General features: G+C 43.2%; 1 protein-coding gene across 1 annotated transcript in view; it reads left to right on the top strand.

The window, feature by feature from the left end:
- PAPPA (pappalysin 1) overlaps positions 1-21,691 on the top strand; it is a 181,831-nt gene that overhangs the window by 20,976 nt on the left and 139,164 nt on the right. The window contains exon 2 of the mRNA XM_040607353.1: positions 5,005-6,073. Within this exon, the coding sequence (XP_040463287.1) occupies positions 5,005-6,073 (1,069 nt within the window). The remainder of the gene's footprint in view (positions 1-5,004; positions 6,074-21,691) is intronic.

Here is a 21,691-nt window from a genome sequence, read left to right as displayed (position 1 = left end):
AGAAAAAAACAGCCCCAACCTTTAGCTCCCTGTTCTTGGGCCCCCTGACTGCAGCTTTGATTGTTGACCTAAATTCCCCTTTCATAACTGAGTCCTGTCACCTCTGGTTGGAGTCTCCCAGCAAAACAGGCACAGCCAACTTTCAGAAGTGCAGGGCACTGTTTTCTGTTCTGCCTTGCACGGCTGTGACGGGCTCCGCAGCACACCTGATGTGTTCAAAGTCAAACTGACCTCCTTCTTCCCCTTCCCCCAGCCTCTTGGCTGCTGGAAAGGAAAGCATAACAAGTCTCTTTTTTTTTTTTTTTTTTTTTTTTTTTTTTTTTTTTTTTTTTCTACCCGTTGCTCAGCAAAGTGGGGAAGATTGCTGTTAGCAAGAGGCAAGAAACAGCACTGAAGTGAGGGAGGAAGGCCTGGAGTCTGTTATTGATAATATTAAAGTGGATTACAGCAGCTTGCATGGGCGACTTCGGCCTCTCCTCTTTCAAACTCTGCCCACAGAGTGCTACTTATGGCTCCAGCAGCCACAGCCTCTAGCTGTGAGTTCCCGTTTCTCTGTGGCTGCTGCTGATAAACATCTGCTCCGATCTCGGCATCACAAGCTTGGTTACAGCAATGCCTCGTGTCCTCACCCAGGACTTTCTTCCAGGAGTTCAGCAGCTAATACTACTGTGCTCGTGCTGCCAAATCCTGTCCGGCGCGCAGAGCCCCTGTGAAGATGTGGCTCTTTTTAAGTCCCCAGCAAAGTTCTGAAAACAAACTGGGTTATAAATCATGCAGTGGCCTTGGTTAGGGCCTCCTGGAGGAGGTCAGATGGACAGTTGTGTGCTGGACCAGCTGTGGGTCAGTAGCCAGAGAACTGAGATTTCACTTGTAAAAAAAAAGGAGAAACTGTATTTCTGGTTTTCCATGTTTGGCTTTTGGCTTTAAGCCTTTGGATTTTAATTTTCCAGCTTTCCCCACTCTTTTGATGCCTAGGAATTTACTTTTCCTATATGGGACAAACATGGGACTGGAAGGAGCCTCGTGGGCCATTGAAGTCTGTCTCTGACCAAGCATACAGGAATGTGGCATCTTGCTCTGTTCGTGCACTACTCCAAAGTTGTCTGCAAAGTGACTCATTCCTTTGTGGGGAAGGAAGGTTACCAGTGCCTCTTACTGGAAAGCTGAACTAGCTCCTTGGGCTTCAGGAACACGAGCTTTAGAAGGGAAAAACCCATCCAGACTAGGGAGTTAGAGGGGCTGTCAGTATTCTTCTCAGCTTTAGCTCCGTCCCTTTCTAGCAACTCAGGGCAAGCAGAAGTGAGGAAAACTGTTTGCTGCTGTATGAAACTTGTACATATTTTTTTAATCTAATTGCTGTGGGGAAAACAAACATCAGTTTTATTTCGCACCATTTCTTGGCTCAGCAACTGCAGGCATTTTTGCCAAATTGTGGTTTTTCAGTCATTGGCTTGAGTCTCATTTACCATGAGGCCTCTTTACACCACTTTTGGTTTGTAAAGGGATATTAAGTAGCTAAAAATGTCCCTTACCACATTATTGTAAAGAATTCTCCGTGTAAATGAGACTCTAAACTCTGTATGTTTTTCATGTAAATGTTGGTTGTGGTCACAGCTGAATTTTGAAATTCGGAGTGTCAACCATTGTGAGGGTGATTTTGCTCAAAACCAGCCTTGCTTGGGGTAAAAGAGGCCTCCTCTTGTTTAAAATGTTCTTAATTATGTCTAAGAAATAACTCATGGCTATGGAACCTTTTACTAAATTGAAATAAATTGTGAAAACATCAAATTATTCAGTTTTCAGAAGTTCTGGCAATTATTTCACATGTCCCTCTTCCAATGGCTTTACCCTTATTAGTTGTCACAGAAGAAGTAATAAATTCTTTTATTATGACATCCAAAGTCCCAGCTGAAATTAGTTTCATTGTGCTGGGGACAAAACGGAAAAGTGACACTCCCTTAGCCGGAGGGTTCTTAGTCTAAAGCCAAAGTGAGTGAAGGATTGGGAAAGTAAGTACCGCGTACAAGCAAAAGAAGGTCATAAATAAGCAGTGCAACTTGCAAGTTATAGGGAGTGTGGATTTCTTATCCCTTTTCTTACTCTTTCCTTTCTCTTAAGAATAAAACAACTTGTGCTGCTGAAGGGATTCTGTTCAATCCATCTTTTCATCAAGAGTTGGATATCTGTAATAGTAAAAGTTTGAGAAAAGAATACTGTGTGTGGCGTATGGATTCAGTAGTGACCTTTGCCCTAAACTAGCAAATGTAAGGAACTGGAATAGTAGACTGTTTTAGTTGAGCAGCTTTCATACTGGCGTGTTCCGTGGTGTCCCTATTGTCACTGGTTTTTTTTTCTTGTTCTGCCCTCCTTTGGCTCCCTGTAAATCTTGAATTGATGGCAGCTGTTTGAGCCAAACTCAAGACACGTTGCATCACATCAGGGTTTAAATGCTCAAAGGCAAGGGAGGATTGCTACTATTTTGTAGTATTCCTCCAGCAGCTCCATCTGTTCAGCTGAGGTCAATCACTAGCATCACGCAGCACTTCAGAGAGAGAGGAAGATGTTCTTTAATGCTGGCTAGGAAACTGAATTTCCATTCCACGATTTATCAGTTCTTTGAGCGAATATTTCCAGCCCTGGTCAGTACAAAAAGCCAAAAACCTTGACCTTAAAGACTGCATGGTGGACTTCCCCAGAGCTGGAGACCCCAGAAGCCTGTGCCAGGATTTCCAGCCATCCATCCAACAGCAGGGATCTTGGATGCCTTAAGAAACAGGTGGAGCAGCTATTGTGTGTGCAGCCGCCCTGTCATCTGCAGGCCTGGAGAATTCAGTCGGCAAAGGTGGCAGGAGATGGTGGGGAACATGGCTGGGACGGGTTGACCTTCTGTGCTTGCAGTCAGAGCAGCTGAAGGTGTCCCCGGGCTTCTCCTGGCACGTTAAAGACCCACAGCTTCTCAGAGAGGTTTGTTGGGACTAGCCCATTTCTGCATCACTTCTTCTGCTCTCGTGTTGGCATTTCTTGGCAGGCAAGGGCTCTCTTACAAAATGTCTGACCAGCTCTAATGGTTTTATTACAATAAGTTGAGATTTTTATAGCTTTATTTTTTTTTTTTTAAATAACTTATTTGGAAGAGGGACTTGCCTTGCCAGCTGTCTTCTTGTTCATTGCAGTATTATCCACCCAATATTGTTGGACAATACTTTCTTTTGAGATTCATAAAAATGCAGATTTTTATGGGTTCTCATACATCTGAAAATGAATGCTTTGTAAAAGTATTTATCCCATAAAGAAAAAATTAAAAATGCTTAAAAAACAGATTCCAGAAGGTCATTGGTAGCTTTGGATTTCATATCACAAATTTCTCGGGTAAATATCCATCCCAGCAAATGTCTTTTTTTTTTTTTTTTTTTTTTTTTTTCCCCTGGCATATTTGTTTTTTCCTTGCCTGGTTCTCCTCCTCTCCTTTCTTGTGATCAGAAGTAGCAGTATAAACTAGAAGCTGGTCTCGAAAAGGTTTTGAACCGAGTGCACCCTACAGATGAATAAACACATTACCTTCCGAACCCTGGGATCTCTCTTCCAAAGGAAACAGGAAAAGGGGGAGCTCAGAGTCCTTAGCAAAATACCAGTGTGCAGAAAAAAGGCCTGTTTAAATTTTTTTTTTACTTTCCCATCAGAAGATATTTTTTTTTTTTTACAGAGGTAGGAGGAGGAGAGGGGAAGGGTGTGAGGAGAGGGGGGAAGGTGGGTGCTGGGAGAGGGGAGGAAAAATACAGTGAATGCTCCTGTAACCTTTGCTCTGTTGATACTAGACAAGACTGCACTGTTAATGAGTGATTGTTAACAGATGGCTGTTGAGCAACTTAGTCAGAAGCAGAAGATGTTATTTGGTTGTAGTGCTGGGAGGGTTAGGGTGCAGGGGTGAGGTAAGGGGATATTTAGTCTTTTCATGAGGACTCAACTGTCAGAGATTTATGATTTTCTTGTAGGCTTTTGGAAGTGCGGGCTTGGGGGAAGGATTGTTTTCTATATGCTGATAGTAGAAAAGCCGTGTGGTGCTGAAGGCTCTGACGATTAGTTTTTCATTTGAGGGGTGCCCCTGCAGCCCTTGGCCTTTGAGAACTGAAAGATGGAAATGTCTTTACCTTGCCAAACCTCATGACCCAGACTGAGAAGGAGTGGGCTCTTCCCACCACACAGAGCTGTCTGAAGACTGGCTGGGAGCGGTTTAGGTGTGATCCACGCTTTGCCTGTGGGAGACATCATTAGTGTGTATTCCCTGCAGTGCACCAAATTGTTAATAAGTGCTTGTGAGAGGGGGCAGGAATCTTTTTGAGTGTGCGAGTCCATCTGTGCATGTTTCTTGCCCTTTTCTGGTGGGATATATACCTTGTTCAGCACATCCAGCATACCAACGTATGCCATGTCCTCACCGGTTTTTAATAGGTATGGATTTGAAGGTAGCCTGGACACATCCTGTTCACTCTCTGTAGGATGTGGGTGCTGGAACCTATCAAGATTATTGCAGCTGCTGAGTGTTTCTCAGACTGTGCAGTACTTAGATTTTAGACTTCATCTTTCTCTGGACATTCTGAGATACAGTGTTCAGGGGTATGAATATGAGTGAGACCAACAAGGATTGCTTCTCAAGAGTTGTTCTTATATTCAGCCAACGATGTATGGCTTGGGTGAAGGTAAGAACCAAATGCTCAGTACAACATTTTGCTAATAGGAAGTTGCAAAAGATTTTTGGTCTTTGGTCAGGAAAGGGACATTAGGACACGCCACTGGCAAATCTTGACCTTTAATAGCAAGTTTTAAGATAACCTCCCACAATCATGCACTAGATGATTTAATGTCTTTCTTGTACACGTAACTTTCTAACGTATGTAGGTGAGTGTGTATATATGTGTATATATATATATATAAATGTAATTTAAAGACTATTTTCTTTATTCTGTCATACTTATTTATTCATATTTCTTTTCTGGGGGCACATAGGACTATATGACAAATGTTCTTACACCTCCCGTGACCGAGGATGGGTCCTGGGGATTAACACCGTCAGTGACCAGGGGAATAGAGACCCCCGCTATTTCTTCTCTCTGAAGACGGACCGTGCTCGCAAAGTAACCACCATTGCAGCACATCGCAGCTACCTCCCCAACCAGTGGGTGCATCTGGCTGCCACGTATGATGGGCACCTGATGAAACTCTATGTGAATGGTGCCCAGGTGGCCACAAGTGGAGAGCAAGTGGGCAGCATCTTCAGTCTTCTGACCTTGAAGTGCAAGGTGCTCATGGTTGGAGGAAATGCCCTGAACCAGAACTATCGGGGTTACGTAGAGCACTTCAGCCTCTGGAGGACAGCCAGGTCTCAGAAGGAGATCTTGCTGGACATGGGCCAGGCAATTCACAGACAAGACACGCCTCTACCTCAGCTAGTTCTTCAAGACAGTTTACTGAATGTGAAAAACACCTGGTCTCCCATGAAGGATGGCAGCAGCCCTCAGAGCAAGTTCAGCTATCATCATGGCTATTTGCTGGATACCAGCCTAGACCCTCCTCTCTGCGGACAGACAGTCTGTGACAACACGGATGTAATCGCCAGCTACAACAAGCTCCCCAGCTTCCGCCGCAACAAAATTGTTCGCTACCGTGTGGTAAATCTCTATGACGACAAGCACCAGAACCCCACCGTCAGCTGGCAGCAGATTGAGTTCCAGCATCAGCATTTAAATGAAGCTTTCAGCCGCTACAATATCACCTGGGAGCTGGAGGTGCTGGAGGTAAAGAACTCTTCCCTTCGACACCGACTCATCCTGGCCAACTGTGATATCAGCAAGATCGGGGACGAGAACTGTGATCCTGAGTGCAACCACACCTTGACTGGGTACGATGGCGGAGACTGCCGACACATACGCCACACACTCTTCAACAAGAAGAAGCAGAACGGTGTGTGTGACATGGATTGTAATTACGAGAGGTACAACTTCGATGGCGGGGAATGCTGTAACCCAGAGATAACAGAAGTCACCAAGACGTGCTTTGACCCCTATTCTCCTTACAGGTAGGCAATTTCTTAAACAAGCTTGTTATGATTGTATTAATGCATATCTGTCTAGTTATTGATCAGCCTTCTGGCTGTTGAGCCCTTGTGTTGTTGCCATTATGGGCTTTGGAGTTTGTAATTAATTTATTTTGTCCTTAGTATTTGGCTCATGTTACAGTTACCCAGCTGCAATCTCAGTAATGGCCTCAACAGTCTCATACCATTGAATTGGTATTCTCCATCTAGGCTAATAAAGACCAAAGCGGCCAACTTTGGGAGACCCATTAGTTGTTGGTAATGAGCAGTGTATTGTAGCATTGCACAGTTTTTATTCTAACCACAGAGTCTTAGGAGTGGGGATTGGACGTCATAGAAAGCTCATACGTATTCGGAGAGAGAACCACCCTTCAGGCATGGAACAGAACATAAACACTCTTAGGCAGGCTTTAATTCTGTAGGAATTCTTTGAAGGTAGGTAGGTTATTCTATATGCTTAATGCTATGAGCTTTCTGTAAGCACTGCTGCAGACGGGCAGCTGAGTCCGTGAGTTATGAGCAGGGAGGTGGGTACCAGGTTCCTGGAAGTGCTGTTGTACACATTGGGTGCATAATTTAACTCTTCTGCACCCCTTCATACATATATATATATATATATATATATATATATATATATATATATATATATATATATATATAAATGGGGCTGAAGCCATTTATTGCAAATGGCAAAGAAACCTTCTGTGGGTGGATGAGAGTTTACAAAATCCTGAGATCCTCAGCTAAAGGCTTCCTTGTGTTGTAGTGTGAAGAGTGGCACCCTTGAATAACTTGCATCACTGGAGTACCATATACCTGCAAGTACTTCAGTTTGGTTTTGGTCATCTTCAGATGCGCGTTAGTATGTTTAAGTAAAAGGTGTTCCCTGTGAATGAGTTTGAAATATAAACACACAGAAGATGAAGGTTAAAGCTGAAATTCTGTTGTCTGTATCCCATGTTACAGTTTTTTTAGGGCAGTTCATGGAGTCATGGGGGAAAACCTCTAGATGGTCAGAACACCCTGTGTTGTCAACACTAAGGTTCAGGTTAAGAAGGAAACTATGAGCTGTTCTGGAGTCCCTTCCATTATAGCAATTTAGGCTACATTTGTAACTTCCTTAGTAGAGAGAAGTTTTTAAACAACATTATCAGCTCTACTGGAGCTTTAAATACACATAATTAAGCTGCAAAGAAATGCTTCCTTTCCATTTTTTTTTAAACTCCAGTGAGGTTGTTTTTGAAAAAATCCTTATAGCTCAGCTTGACTTCAGCCAGTTACCAGTGAACAAAGCTCAAATGAGAAAATACTTTAAATACTGGTGATTGAAAATATCGAAAGGAATAATACCAATCTTTTAATAATGTTCAACTGGAAAGGAACACAACTAAGCAAATATCATCAAAGGCATAATGCAAATTGGATTGTTTTAACACAGTAGTTCTGAGAACTCGAGGTGTTAGTTATAACAGCTATGACAATTTTTAGAAAAATACTTTATTTTTAATCTGATAGTACCCTTTTATCACTTGTTCTGTGACCAACATAATACCCATACAAAATGAAACAAGAATAGCCTTGTAAATTTTAGCTGACAGATTTAAGCTTGTGCCTTAATGTTGTTCTGATGTACAGAGATGTTTCTATTTCAAATAGTCTTTTTGCTGCACAGATTGTACTTGCACAAACCCGAGCAATAAATTTACTTCTAAAATCTGAAGTTACCTCAACACAGCAGAGTTGCTTTTCCTATGTCGTTGTGTGTTCCTATTGGACACAACCACCTTTCTGAACCTGTCTGAAAGATTTGTATTTCACCGCATTGAGCTCACAAATCTTCTGTATGTTCATTGAGGTGGTTCCAGAAGGAGCAGCCCCTCCTCTTGACTGACAAGCTGAAGTCAGTGAGGGAGGCCTGAAGGTCTTCTTCCACAGCGTAGAGCCTGAGAATATCCATGGATCCTCCAAATATTTTTTCGCAACAGTTAGCTTTTGTTTATTTGTCTTTGCACAGACATTGTAAGGCAGCATTTATCATTGGCAATGAAACCAAGAAGGGAGTAGAAGACACTCCATCTCTCTGGAGCCTTTATTTGGTGGCTGATGTGCTTAGGCTAAGCTCATGCCCACCACTATGATGGGTGTTTGCACTCAGTGTGGCAAAATAGAGCAATTAGCTCTGTGGACTTATTAATGAGCTTTGTAAAGCTGAACACTGAGTATTTAGGCTAACAAATACAGGTTTAGGGCAGTGGCTTTGGCAGCAAAGCCTTCATTGACTAAAAGCTGAAGATTCAAACCCTATGTTTGGCTTTGGTATTGCCCTCAGCATTGTCCCCTGAGAGAGGTTTCCATGCCAGCTAGTGACTCAGTCAAAATCTGTGACTCAGTTGGCACCATCTGGGCCCATTTTGCATCACCAGCCCCTCTTGTCATCACTTTCATTGGCAAAGAGTCCTCAGTCCTCTCTAGTGCAGGCCTTGCACCACATCAATGAAGACATCTCCACAGCCACCGAAAACTCACATCTAATTCCAGGTATTTCCTCTGCCAAAGTTCAGTTTAACAATAGTAGAAGAAAAGGAAAAGAGCCTTCAGTCTGGTGAGGAAAGGAGGGGGAAAAAGATGCAGTGGGATCAATAAAAAGTTTCCTGAGCTTTGGGCTGTAAAGAGTTCACAGTCTTCCTTAGTACTGGGGGGGGCTTCAGATGCTACTGGCTTTTGTTCCTCTGCATCTTTAGTGTCAGCAGTTGTAGCCAGCTGTTCACCATGCAGAGTTTATTCCTGAAATACTTTAGTCCTTTGGAACCAACCAAAAAATTCTAATGCTTGATTAATGTTCTTATAAACAGGAACCCTCTTCAGTGCCTCTTCGTCCCTAAAAAAGATGTATCCATTTCCAGTCACTCCCCTTCTTCTGACTGTCTCAGTCCCAGTCTACCAGGCCTGGGACTGTCCATCCTGGGACGAAGTTACTGTGAGTCTTGTCACAAAAAGCTCTGTGGATGCTTCTCGGCTAAGTGCAACCACAGATGAGATATCACTGAAACAATTTCAAGACACCTCAGATCTGATTTATAAATTTCTTGTGATCCTTTTGGCACCTTGGGCAAAGTGCTCCAGTACTTTGATGGTGTCCTTCAGCCACCTTTGTGGTACAGTTATGGGGATCTTAGAGCTGCTCCCAACAGCCGAACTGGTTTTGCTGGTTTTTGGTTTATTTCCAACCTCTCTTTCTCTTCTGGAACCTCCTCAAAAATATTTTTCTCCAAAGAGCTGAGATTCTGTGCCATAGTCAGGTAACAAGGATGGTGGAGCATGAAGATTTAAGTACAGTGACGTAGCCATAAAGAAGTTTGCCAGAGGGACAGTTCAGATAGATAGATGGGAACTCTGCTCTTAGAGCTGCTCAGCAGAAAAGCTGTAAACATTGTCATACCATCTCTCCTCTTTTTTAATAGCCTACAGGGAAAAAACAAAAGACTGGTTATCATTAGCCACACAGCAGGCTTTATCCAAGAATATGTGCCTCACTTCTTTTCATTAATTTTTTGAGAGTGGGACAAAATTTGTTTAGTCCCTGCACAAGATTTGCAATTATTGTGCAGCTTTTCTTTATTTCTGCAATTCTGGGAAATTAGAACATGCTAAGGTCATATAGTCTGTCCCAATATAAAGGGAAGAAGCAAGGATAACCACTCTTGCCAGAAAGACACATTCCTTGTGTTATTTGGGATACTGTTGGTTACAAAATAGGGAGGACTTTGAGCTCATGACACCTACCATGGCTCCTTTTCAAAAAACTTGAAACAAACAGCAAGGGATCATAGGAAATCATGCTCTGTATGTGCCATTTGATGTGGCAAATTCTTGCACCATCCTATGGTTAACTGAGCTGTTGCTTTTATGTAATATTGGGCTTGCACATCAGGCTTCACCACAGGATCGCATGGACAGATAAGAAAGCATTCCCGTTGATGCTGCCTTAGGAAAAGGCTGATGAAATTCCTGAAACAGTAAAGACTACTGGAGTGTCTTCAAACACCCTCGATTCATACAATCTACTGTGAATACTTGCTGGAAATCCCCTCAGAATAACTGACCCTGGGGACTGGCTTTCTCAACATCCACATGTGTGCTCTGAAGGCTCCCACAACCCTTCAGTTCTGCCTAAACAAGAGGCAGGGATGAGCTGTACAACTCCAGAGCCTCTTTGCAGCACCTGCCTGCAGGCTCGGGGTGACACCGAAGCAAAGAACTGAGGCCCAGTGCCCTGCTGATCCAACCCTTTTCCATGGCCTTTTTCAACATTCGTGCAGTTCAGCACAGCTTAGCGTTGCATCACATCAGTTCACTCAAGGTTAAGGGCATCAGCACGTTCCAGGCACGTGAAAACTGGACTCTGAATACACATTTGAACAATCTGTAGGAATCTCCATAGTGGTTTCAAAAAGCAATGGGTATGGCAGAGCCTTGTATGAAAAGCACACTGTGCTAGACCATACGGACCCCAGCAGTACCAGCTGGAGGTGGCTAATTCACAGCCAAGTCAGCCCCGTCGAGGTAACCGAGCTGTGGCTACACTTCAGGGCTCCTTCATGGAGTTTCAAATCAGATCAGCCTCTGATCTTTTTTTTTTTTCCTTCTTTTCCACTGGAAAACTCTTCATGAGGCTTCTTTGCAAAATATGGTCAACTTGCTCTGGAGGAGGGAGGCATACTTAATGTCCTTTTCTAGGAGCTAGAAGAGTTGTAAGAAATATTCCTTGATTCTCCATAAAGGACTAATTTCCACTTAATCCTAAACACTAAAAAGAACAGAAGAAATTCATCAAAGCTCTTCGATTCAGGAAGTTTGAGAACTTAATCCCCTGCCTCAAAGAGATCATTGTGCAACTCTTGACATCAAGGATTCCTGCATTCTCACAGGTACCAGACAGACATATAGCAAATACCTGATTTTTTGTCAAGGGGTTTGACATTAGATGTCCAGTTCTCTAATTTCCAGCCCCAGGGCTGTTTAGAAGGTGGAGAGGTAACATTCTAAAGGACAGAGATGCTGTGGTCATTGTCACCGAAAAGCCAAGTCCCAAAAGGAAACCCTCTATTCTCTCTGTTTATTCTGTCCTTTATTCCAGATGTCAGGGATGTTAATCGGCTGCGAGGGGATGCATCTGTCCCCATGCTAGCAACTGACATCTATAAGTCTACTATTGAATTCTGATATAGACAGGGCTTCAGTACTAAAGAAACTATTTCTACATATATGATCGCACACCCTAGAAACAGTAGGAGTTTGCTCGATTTAGCTTGACCCACAGTCATCTTTTCCAACAGTTTTTCAGAGAAGCATTTTTTCCCCAAGACTCATAGGACTCATGGCTCCATTCATGGACTTTATCCATTATGTAAAAAGATCACTGTCTGGTCAAACTGCAGGATGCTTGGAATGAAGACAGCCTATAAAATCTATGGAGTAAACTATCAGAGATCATTAAGAATCCTTGTGGGAGACAATAGATTAAAGTATCATTATACTCTCCAGTGCTAATGCAGACCCATTTGGCTCTGGGGCCCACATGGAAGATTTGCAAGTGCAGAGTCTGTGGATTTGGCAAGGACTGAATTTACCCCTTGATGCTCTGCAGCACTGCATCCTCCAGGACCAGCTGCCCCACTGACACTCTCCAGCAGCCCCTTACCAGCCTCTGTTTCAGCAAACAAGGTGGAGCTCATCCCCTCCCATGTTCTGGAAAGCAGCAGTGTATGTAAGCTGTTTTATTCCCTTTGCTGATCAATTTAGATTATACTGTCTCACACACAGGCCTACAGTTTGATCACGTCCAACATGCCTATTTCAAGTGCTGTGGGGCTTTGCATTAATCACTGTTTTTCTCCCATATCCATTTGTGCACAACCTCTCTTCACCAGTGGGTGTGAGGTGCCCTTTACGTTTTTAATTAGCGGCAGCTGAAACCTTCTGTAAATTCAGGAGGTTGCACCTTTCAAACAGAGAAAGATGCAAAGCATGGGCTATTTCTGTGGCAAGCTTAGCCAGGTGCAATACTTACATTTACAATTCCTGTTCTGTCTTTCAAACTTCTTTTTTGGTAGGAATTTAAGTCCAGTTCTTGCAGGCAATAGCTACCTTTTGAGGAAATACAGAGCAGCCACCTCTGCCATGCTCCATTTACAGCATCCATGAACACGATTCATCTGACTGCCTCTCAGGTGGATTGCTGGACTTGGGCAAAGAGAACTTCAGTTGGGGTTTTTTTGCCTAATGATCCCTTCACTATTGCTGCCAGTGGGAACGTACATAAATCTTTCAGAAGAGATGATGCTGACTTGTGCTATGTCCTGGGGGAGTCTGCTTTCTGCAGCCACACTTCAAATCCTCAGCATTACTGGGGCATTCACATAGTGGGTTCACAAGGTTAGGAGAAGGGGTGAGAAGGATAAGGTGAATTTTCTTTATTTACTCTCAGCTGAAAATGTTGATGTGAGCAGGGGCATGAATACTGGCCTAGCAGCTCTGCCTTTGCCTGGTATCTGTGAACTTAATGCCAAGGGAGAAAGCCAACCCCAAAATGTGATTACTCAGAAAATAGCAGTTTCTATAAGTAGTTTATATTTTTGTAGAAAGATACCTTTATGCCACAGAGGACTTATTTGCAACCTCAGAAGATGGAGGATGGATTGATGGATGGATGGAAAGGCTGGGGAAAGAGATACAAGTTTTGAACAGAAGAAACAGATAGTAGTAGTAGAATCACAGAATGGTTTGATTTGGATATGATCTTAAAGACCATCAAGCTCCAACCCCCCTGCCATGGGCAGGGACGTTTTCTACTAGACCAGGTTGCTCCAAGCCCCATCCAGCCTGGCCTTGGACACTGCCAGGGATGGGACATCCACAGCATCTCTGCGTAGCCTGTCCCAGTGCCCCACCACCCCCATAGCGAAGAATTTCTTCCTTATCTCTAATCTAAATCCAGCCTCTGTCAGTTTAAAGTTCTTCCCCCTTGTCCAGTCACTACAGGCCCTTGTAAAAAGCCCCTCTCCAGCTTTCTTGTCACCCCCTTTAGGTACTGGAAGGAGCTATGAGGTCGCACTGGAGCTTTCTCCTCTCCAGGCTGAACAACACCAACTCCATCAGCCTGTCCTCACAGGAGAGCTGCTCCAGCCCCCTGATCATCTATGTGGTCTCCTCTGGACTCGCTCCCACAGGTCCATGTCCTTCTTATGCTGGGAGCCCCAGAGCTGGACGCAGCATTGCAGGTGGAGTCTCACCAGAACAGAGTAGAGGGGCGGAATCCCCTCCCCCGCCCTGCTGGTCACGCTGCTTTTGATGTGGCCCAGGGTACAGTTGGCTTTCTGGGCTGCAAACGCACATTGGCAGGTCACGTGGAGCTTCTCATCAACCAGCACCCTCAAGTCCTCCTCAGGGCTGCTCTCAGTCCATTCTCCACCCAGCCTGTATTTGTGCTTGGGACTGGCCTGGCCCACATGCGGGACCTTGCACTTGGCCTGGTTGAATGTCATGAGCTTTGCAAGGGCCCATCACAAGCCTGTCAGGGTCCCTCTGGATGGCATCCCTTCCCCCAGCGCCTCAACAGCACCACACAGCTTGGTGTCATTGGGAGACTTGCTGAGGGTGTGCTCCATCCCACTGTCCATGTCACTGAAAAAAGTGTTAGTGTGCCACTGCTATGATTTTCAGAGCAATGATGATCTTGGTGTGGCTAGGAGAGCTGAAGCTTACAAGCAAGGCAGGTTTGAGCAGCGGGGTGGGGGGGTGGGGATGTCTTTTCTTAAGGCAATTAATCATGCTAGGAGAAAAACATTATAATAGAAAGAAGGGTTTACAAGCTTGAAAACTTGTTCTTTTTTCTCCCTAAATTAATCACTTGATCTGGGTAAAAAAAAATAAATATTTCTCCCAAGCAATCATTCCTTGCAATTTTTTTGCAGTCTTTCTTTTTTTAGTTTGTTGGCCTGTTGGGGGATTTCTGAGGTATGGCGAGTGTATGTCAGGGGATTTGCGTGTGTATGTATGTTTAAATTTGATAGCTGAAACAGAGTGAGGAGAGGATTAACTAAATGGAAAGGTGATGGAAAAAAGGAAGGTCTTGTAAAAGGTTGAAGGAGAAAGGATGTAGAGGTAGATCTGTAAGCAGCAGCATGAAGCACAGTCTGTCTATTGGCCCTTGTTTGAACTTCTTTGGCACTAGTTCCTGATGTTTTAAGTCCCTGTCTGCCTCCTCCCTATTCTGTCTTCCTTCTTTCCCTAAGGCAGATCATTCCTCCAGTATAGGCTCTCTTCTCTGCCCAGTTCGGGGCTAGAGGAAACCCAGGAGGTGGACATCTCGGTTTATCTTCTCTTAACTGCAGCAAGAAGAATCAACTGTCCCTCAAACACCCCAGGATCAGGACAGTATGGAGCTGTCCCATTGCTTTTGCCCCTGTCCACCACTAAGATATGCTTGTGCAGAGTGACTGCTGAGGCCAGTTTCAAAGTATATGCAATGTCTTGTCCATTAGCTATATGTTAAGACACCTCCTGAAATGGTGATAGAGTCCTAAAACTTTCTCTGTGTCCATGTGTGAGAAAGATGAAGAGTTTAGGTGATCAGAGGGGCTACAGAGAGCTGCTGGTAATAACTTCCTTAGAGCTATGAGGAAATACAATGATGCAGAGCCTCACAACAGACCTTTTTGGGATTACTGAGTTATGCTGGAACCGCTTCAATATTTGTAACGTGTCCATAAAAGCTGTGTTGTAAAAAAGCATGATGCTGATAGCCGTAGTCATTTTTCATCCATTAGAGCCAGATTCATTGAGAAGTAAGCTGGATATATCTCCGCCCCACAACATGGTAGAGTGTTTAGACCAGGAATACAAACCACTACTGTCAAAAGCAGTTCTGTGTTTGCTTGATGGCAGCCCTGGCTGAGGCAGAGTTACAGGACCCACATGCAGTGGAGGAAGATGAGTGCTCTGCTGTGGTCAATGAAATCCTGTCCTTCAGTTTTGTTCAGAGTAGATTTGCAATTTTGGAGTTTCTCAGGGTAACTCAACTGAAACGACCCAGTTTGCACATAATTTCAGCAATCCAAATTAACAGAAATTTGCAAGAAGGTGTTTTCAGGTTCATTAGTAACGTGTGGCTACACCATCGGAGGGCTTGTTCTCAGCTTCCAACAGAATCAGGGTGAGCTGCACTGAGGAAACTTCTTGGAGTACTTAAATGGTTGGAGTATGAAACTCTAATAAACCAAAAAGCCAGGAAATTTGGAGTGAAGGCTGAAACTCCATACCTAGTGCACCCTACTGGGTCTTTGTATTTCAGAACACGTTATGTTTGTTCGCTGAAATATCTCCAGTATGGAGCTCTTTAGGGTGGAGTTTCACCTTTAACTCTAAATTTCCTGGCATGTGTGAGTTTGAAGTACACGCTTAACTTTTCCCCAGTGCTGTTTTTCATTTTTAATTTCCTTTTTCTTTTAAAGGAGGGACCCTGCTAGAGGGACCCCTGCTAAAAAGGGACCTCACTGAAACCAGAATTGGAGGTTTTAGCCTAATTTGGTCTTTCTGAAATTTTTCTGGAGAACTAGGTTGAGCAATTTTTTTCTACAGTTGTTTTAAAGACTTTTGTGGCCAATCCACTCCAGTGAAAGAGATTGATAAAATCTGCACCCCGCAGACCAATTATTTTAGAAGGTACCCAGATGTCTGAGTAGTATGTAACAAACCTTGGAAACACAGAGCATCTCATATAAATTCTAGTTAAAGATCTGGTCATGGCCATCAATATGCGTGAGCTGTTTGGTGTTAAATGTATTATTTCCATTAATTCAGTAATTGCAGAAGCAGCCGGTGTTTGCTGTTGACATTTGTTGGGTTACATCAGTGATGGTAAAATAGTGGAAACAGCAGTGGTTTGGAATGACAGCAGTGGCAATTACCTGCAATGCTTTTAAAAATAATTTTGGCCCTAGATGTTGAAAAGATGTGTCATCACTGATTTGTGTGAGGGCAGCTTCAGCAGGGTTGAATTACAAGACTTTGGAGAATAAAATTCTTTCTGCTGCCTCAAAATGCAAGTTTTGAGCTCTATTGCCAGTAGATAATATGGAATAAATTTGCTTCTCATGCTATAGCCTTGTCGTGTCGATAAATTGAGGACTTCAGTGAGATAGTTAGTTTCCCCAGTACAAGACTGTTGGTTTTTCAAGTCATTCCCATCAGCTTCACAAGGAGAATTTATCTTAGTGAAATGTCCCTGGGGGAATCCGGAAAGTGCTGAAGTTTGTGGCATTGGCTTTGTAAGTGCCTGCAGCCTTAGACCAGGTGTACGCTAAGTGCGGAGAGCCAGCGCCTGGTTTCCAGAGGCATTGAGGCTCCCCCACCATTTCCCTGCCAACCCTTGCGATGGCTGTGGCATTGCACACTTTGCATGGAAGCCCCAGAAACTCAGCAGTCCTTGAGGATTTTCAGTAACTTTAGTACATGCAAATGAAAATTCAAAGTGAAATCTGGGGAGGATTCCTGCTGCCTGGAGCCAGGTACTTTGTCACCCTCTGTGCTGGGACTGGTACCCTGCACTGCTGAGAGGATGAGGAACTCCCTGTATCCTCTGCTAAGCTGAATATTTCTCGTTCTAACACATGAAAGCACTTTGTCACTTTAGCGGGAGACAATATTCCTCTCTCCTTTCACCCTTTCCAGTATGGCCCCATCAACATCTTTGTGCTGGATTTCCAGCCTTGACTTTGTAATACAGATCACAGCTGGTTGGTTTGAATTTCCCCTGAGTTACCCAGGATGCTGCTGAAAGCACAGGAAGAGCAGAAATGCTTTAATCAGTTAAATCAATCAAACAAAAAAAGTAGACAAGACCTTAAAATTTACCCTGCGACCTTTGATACTCGCTGTGATGACGTCTTTGTCCTATTTCTTTAAGTGCAAGATTTTATTGGGACTTGGCAGAAGGGTGGAGTGAGGAAGACACGGGAGGGGGGTTTGCTGACTTAAAAAAGGAAAATGTCAGTGAGAAAATGGAAATACCCTGATGTTTCTCCAGCCTAGCGCCGGAGTCGGCCTCTCTCTCCTTCTGTTGCAGGGAAGGGGCTCCTTTTCCGTTCGCTTGACTATGGCCTTATTTAATCGGTTTGCTCTGACATGGAGCCAAGAAAGGGCTTTGCTGTGTGATGCCGGGTCCTGCGTGCGTTCAGGCATCCACAGCTGTTCCCTAGCAAGGGTTGGCTTTTGACTACTGAGGTTTTTTTTTATAGCCACAGAGGGCAACTATTAATAGATGAGATTTACCAAAACACAGAGCTACGCAGCATGGTGTGGAGGGGAAGAGGGAAACCTGTGTGATTTATGCCAGGAAAATTCCATGTTGAAATTATAGTGAAAGACACAGTAAAAACGAGTATGCCAAGAGGGGGATTTAGTCTGTTATTCAGGCCATGCCAGCCTTTGTCTTACATTAAGGATCTGCCCCATTGCAAGAAGTACGTTGCTAAATTATTTCTTGAGCATTTAAACAACACAAATTACACAAAGGATAAAGATAAGGTGCGTAGGCACAAAATACCAGCTTTTCTGAGATGTGATTAGACTCTGAAAGAAATACCAGAAGGAAGCAGAGGCATTCCTGACCCTGAAGACATTTCAGTTTGATCAGACATGGGATTAGGTGCAAAATGTGAAGAATTCCACATTATGTGGTAGGAATGAGCTGATCAGGAGTTTGCCTCTTTGTTTATTGATTCATTGCTAATTTCTGTGATATGATGTAATGAGACTTGTGCCTTTCTCAGACTTGCAAATTATATTAATGTATCAAAGATGACAGGTTAGGGAGCATTGAGCAGGAAAGAGTGAGGGTGTCAATTTAAGCTTCTTTTGTAGTCAGAGCTCAGATACTGGTTAAATAACATAAAATCCATCTTATATCAATTAATAGGCTCATTACTGTAATCGTCTACACATCTTTTTGTGTACCTTCCAAAGGCACAAAAGGGAATTACATTCCCAAGACAAGACCATTGACTATCGGTAGCATGTGGGTATCAAAATCCCCTTTACACTTTGAAAAGCTTTGCCTTAAGTTGTTTTGTGTTTCCTTGAGTCATTTATTGGTATTGTTTAATTAAGAATGAGACAGGGAAGATTAACTGGTAAAAAAATCTAAATTAATAAAGAAATATGATACACTCCTTTAGAGAACCTGGGTAAACGTCAAAAAGACCAGAGCTTAGTTTGCTTCATGTGAGCACTAGAGCGTATGGAAATGTTTTCAAACTCTCTGAACTGCTTAGGTTTGCAGAACTGGTCTAGAACAATTACAAAACAGCATTTTTCTGTGATCTTCTGATGTCCCCGAGTTTGATGATGCTTTATTTCTGTCTTCAATCCCAGGAAGAGCAAATGGAGACAAACATAGTCATGCCTGAGAAATACTAAGAATTACATAAATGTATATTATTCAAAATACCTGAATATGTTTGGGCTTGGCATTTCTGGTTCAGGGTTTTTATTTTGCCTTCACGTTTGGCTTGCTTTCTGTTAAGGACTAATTCTGCAAGTTGCTGATTCCTCCCCTGATGTGTAGGCTCAATGTTATTGCACTAAGTGCTGAGGATAAGCATTGGCTATTTGTAGTTGTTGTTGTTAGTTCCTTAGGGGAACAGTCATGCCATCTGCTCACAGCAGGTATAGACACACAGCATAGGTGTGATTTAGAGAATTAAATCTTAAAGTCTTTATAATCGCTGGAGAAAAGGTAGGCGCTTCCACGAGGATGCAGAGCACCTAGGTTAGAGGCTGGAAATAGGTATGTAAATGCCATACACAATTTACATCAGGCTTCCCCATCACTGCACTCCTTAACAGTCATTCAATCTTTTCTATTTTTACATATATAATGTTGTTCCAAACGTATGTTATGCTTTCTGTCTGGACTAAGTCACATATCCCAAGCTCTTTGAAGTCCGCAGAAAGACTGAACTCCCAAAGACTTTGGTCTTTGGCTTGGATCTCTACATCCACAGCACAAGTGAGGTCAAGAGCCTTCCTGAGACGAAGGGCAACAGCTAGGAGGAAAGCTCCTACAGAACAACACTGTGCTAGAGTAAGTAAAAGAAATGTTTTGGGTAAGGAGTGATGGCATCAGTTCACAGCATTATGAAAATTACTTCCCTTTTGCCTCCAGCCTTTTACCACGACTGTGTCAGTGCCAAAACCCAGAACTCACTCACTAATTCTTCCAGAATTGATCGGTCATGATAAACTTCCAAACACAGAGTAAAATGCTTCCGTCAGACACATCAGAGTGTTTGTCCCAGTTTGCCTGAAGAAATCGGTGCCATTTAATTTCCCCCCTGCCCCCCACTGGATTCAGAAAAGGGCTAGGAGTTCCTGGCTTCCCCCTTATTCACTCAGAATTCCTCTAATGGTTTTACTTCTGGGCATAGATTTATTCATGTGGGGTTTTTGTCTTCAAAACGTCTTATTTTGTCTTAAAAATGCAGGCTCAAACCTTTAGCTATCCTCATCTTGATCAGACACAAAGTTTGTTGTTGTTTTTTTTTATCCACCTGGGAAGAATACCTGAAGCATTTCCAGGTTTTGATCTAGAAAACCATCGGGAGGAGATAGTCCAAAAGGTGCTTCCAGGATGGCTGCTCCCCCGCAGCTGAGCGAGGCGGGATGTCAGGTTTTGCAAAGTTCTTGAGATGTACTTGAGCTGGCAGCAGAGGAGTTGTGGAAGTGAGGGAATTCATAACACCCCCCTCTGTCTTTGACAGGGAGCTGCAAGACGTTTCACGCTAACATATGCTTTATAAATGCGGGTTTGTATAATTCTGGGTCTGTGTGTGGGAAACGGTGGACAAAAATGACAACCTGCAATTTTTGCTGGGTCCTTCGCAAAGCTAGTTTTGTAGTCATCAAGATCTTAAGTTCTCTAGTAGTTGTTAGTGACATGTTATCAATAAATTGCTGCAGCAAACCAGGGCGACAGTTGATGTGTGGTTGTGAGATGCAACTAGAGTGACAGAGGGTGCAAATGTTTGGGGAAATTAAACTGTGTGGCCTGTCTATAGCAGTTGTACTCATGGTAAAAGTCGGTCAAGAAATTTGCTTACTGTAAAGGAAAATTAGAGTTTTCCCTGTCTTGTGTCTTGACAATGGAGAACAGATCTTTGCATTCTCATAGCCCTTTGCTAGAGGTCTGTGTTTGATTCAAGTGGATCCACAGGCTTGTGGTGCCAAAAGAGGCAATTTCTGCACTCCTGTCTGAAGGCCAAATATATGGGTATGATTTCCTATAGTTTACTGTTACATGCTGGATCAGTATTGTACGTTTCATAAGCTGCCAGTCCAATTTTGTAGGGTCTTGGGAAATGTGTCCTCTGGGGAATGCTTACAATCAGCCTTATGTTTTGGGCTGATAGTGCCTGTTTTCTGGTTACATGCGTTAGCAGATCCGTATGTGAGGCAACCTAAATGTCCTTGCATCCGACTAACAGCCTGGACATTAGATGTCCCTGCTGCCCACTGTTTTATCGCGGGGTAGAGGATCTTCTGCTTGATATATCCCTCAGCTCAACCAACGCCTGCTCCCAGAAGCACACACGTACAACAGTGTTTGCTTTACCTTGTGTCTATGCAGAAGCTGCAGGTCCTGCGTAGGTTAAAAAACCAGGAAGGCTGAAAGTTCTTGAGTGTTTGACAAAGCCATGTTTACATCTCTCCTCCTGCTGCTTAACTCTGGCTCAACAAAGAGAATCAAGGGACAGGATTTTGATGTCAGGGAGTTAATTATGTCAGCAGTATCTGTTACAGCCATTGCTTCCATGTTTCATCTCCCAATGGTAGTCACTTGACAAAGTCCTGATCTACTAAATCCTCTCTCCTGCTCTTTCTTTTCCTTTGTTTCTGTCTTCTTAGTGAACAGGAATGGAAATTCAAAAAAAAACCAATAATAATTTGGATTTAGAAAATAAACTGTCCACAATATTTTCTTTCTGCAGCTCTGGACTATTTTCATTGCAGCTGTGTTGGTGTTTCTACCAGATCACCTGGCAATTTACTGTGGATTCTGGGAACTTCAAAGCTAAATGTTCTTACATGAAATTTCTGTTGCAGCGGCTGACATTTTCTGTTTCCTTGTAATCTCTTCGTTGTTGGGAAAGAACAGAAGTAACCAGCTCTCATAGATCTTACAATATTCATTAGCTCTTTAAATCAGACTATTCAGTTGTTGGGGTTTTTTTGTTGTTTTTGTTTTTTCTTAAAAAAACATGTTCAGGACTTCACTGTTGAAGATAAACACTAGTATGATCCATCAATACCCCCTGAAAAAAACAGAAAATAAAAAGAGCTAAATATTAGTCCTTTGCTGTAACAGGGAGAAAAAAAAAAATCATGAACTTTGAAAACGTGAGGCTTTTAGTGCCAGAGCACAGGTTTTTCTTGGTTTTCCTGAACTGAAGTCTCCATCACCAGACTCTGTTCTTTGTGATCTCACTTTGGTGTCTCCTACCCTTTCCTGCATAAGATGAAATATGAGGAAATGTCAACCAG

The sequence above is a fragment of the Falco naumanni genome, chromosome 9 (assembly GCF_017639655.2).
Source record: "Falco naumanni isolate bFalNau1 chromosome 9, bFalNau1.pat, whole genome shotgun sequence".
Taxonomy (NCBI): Eukaryota; Metazoa; Chordata; class Aves; order Falconiformes; family Falconidae; genus Falco; species Falco naumanni.
Note: the sequence above shows the minus strand (reverse complement) of the source record. Positions and strands in the feature narration are given on the sequence as shown.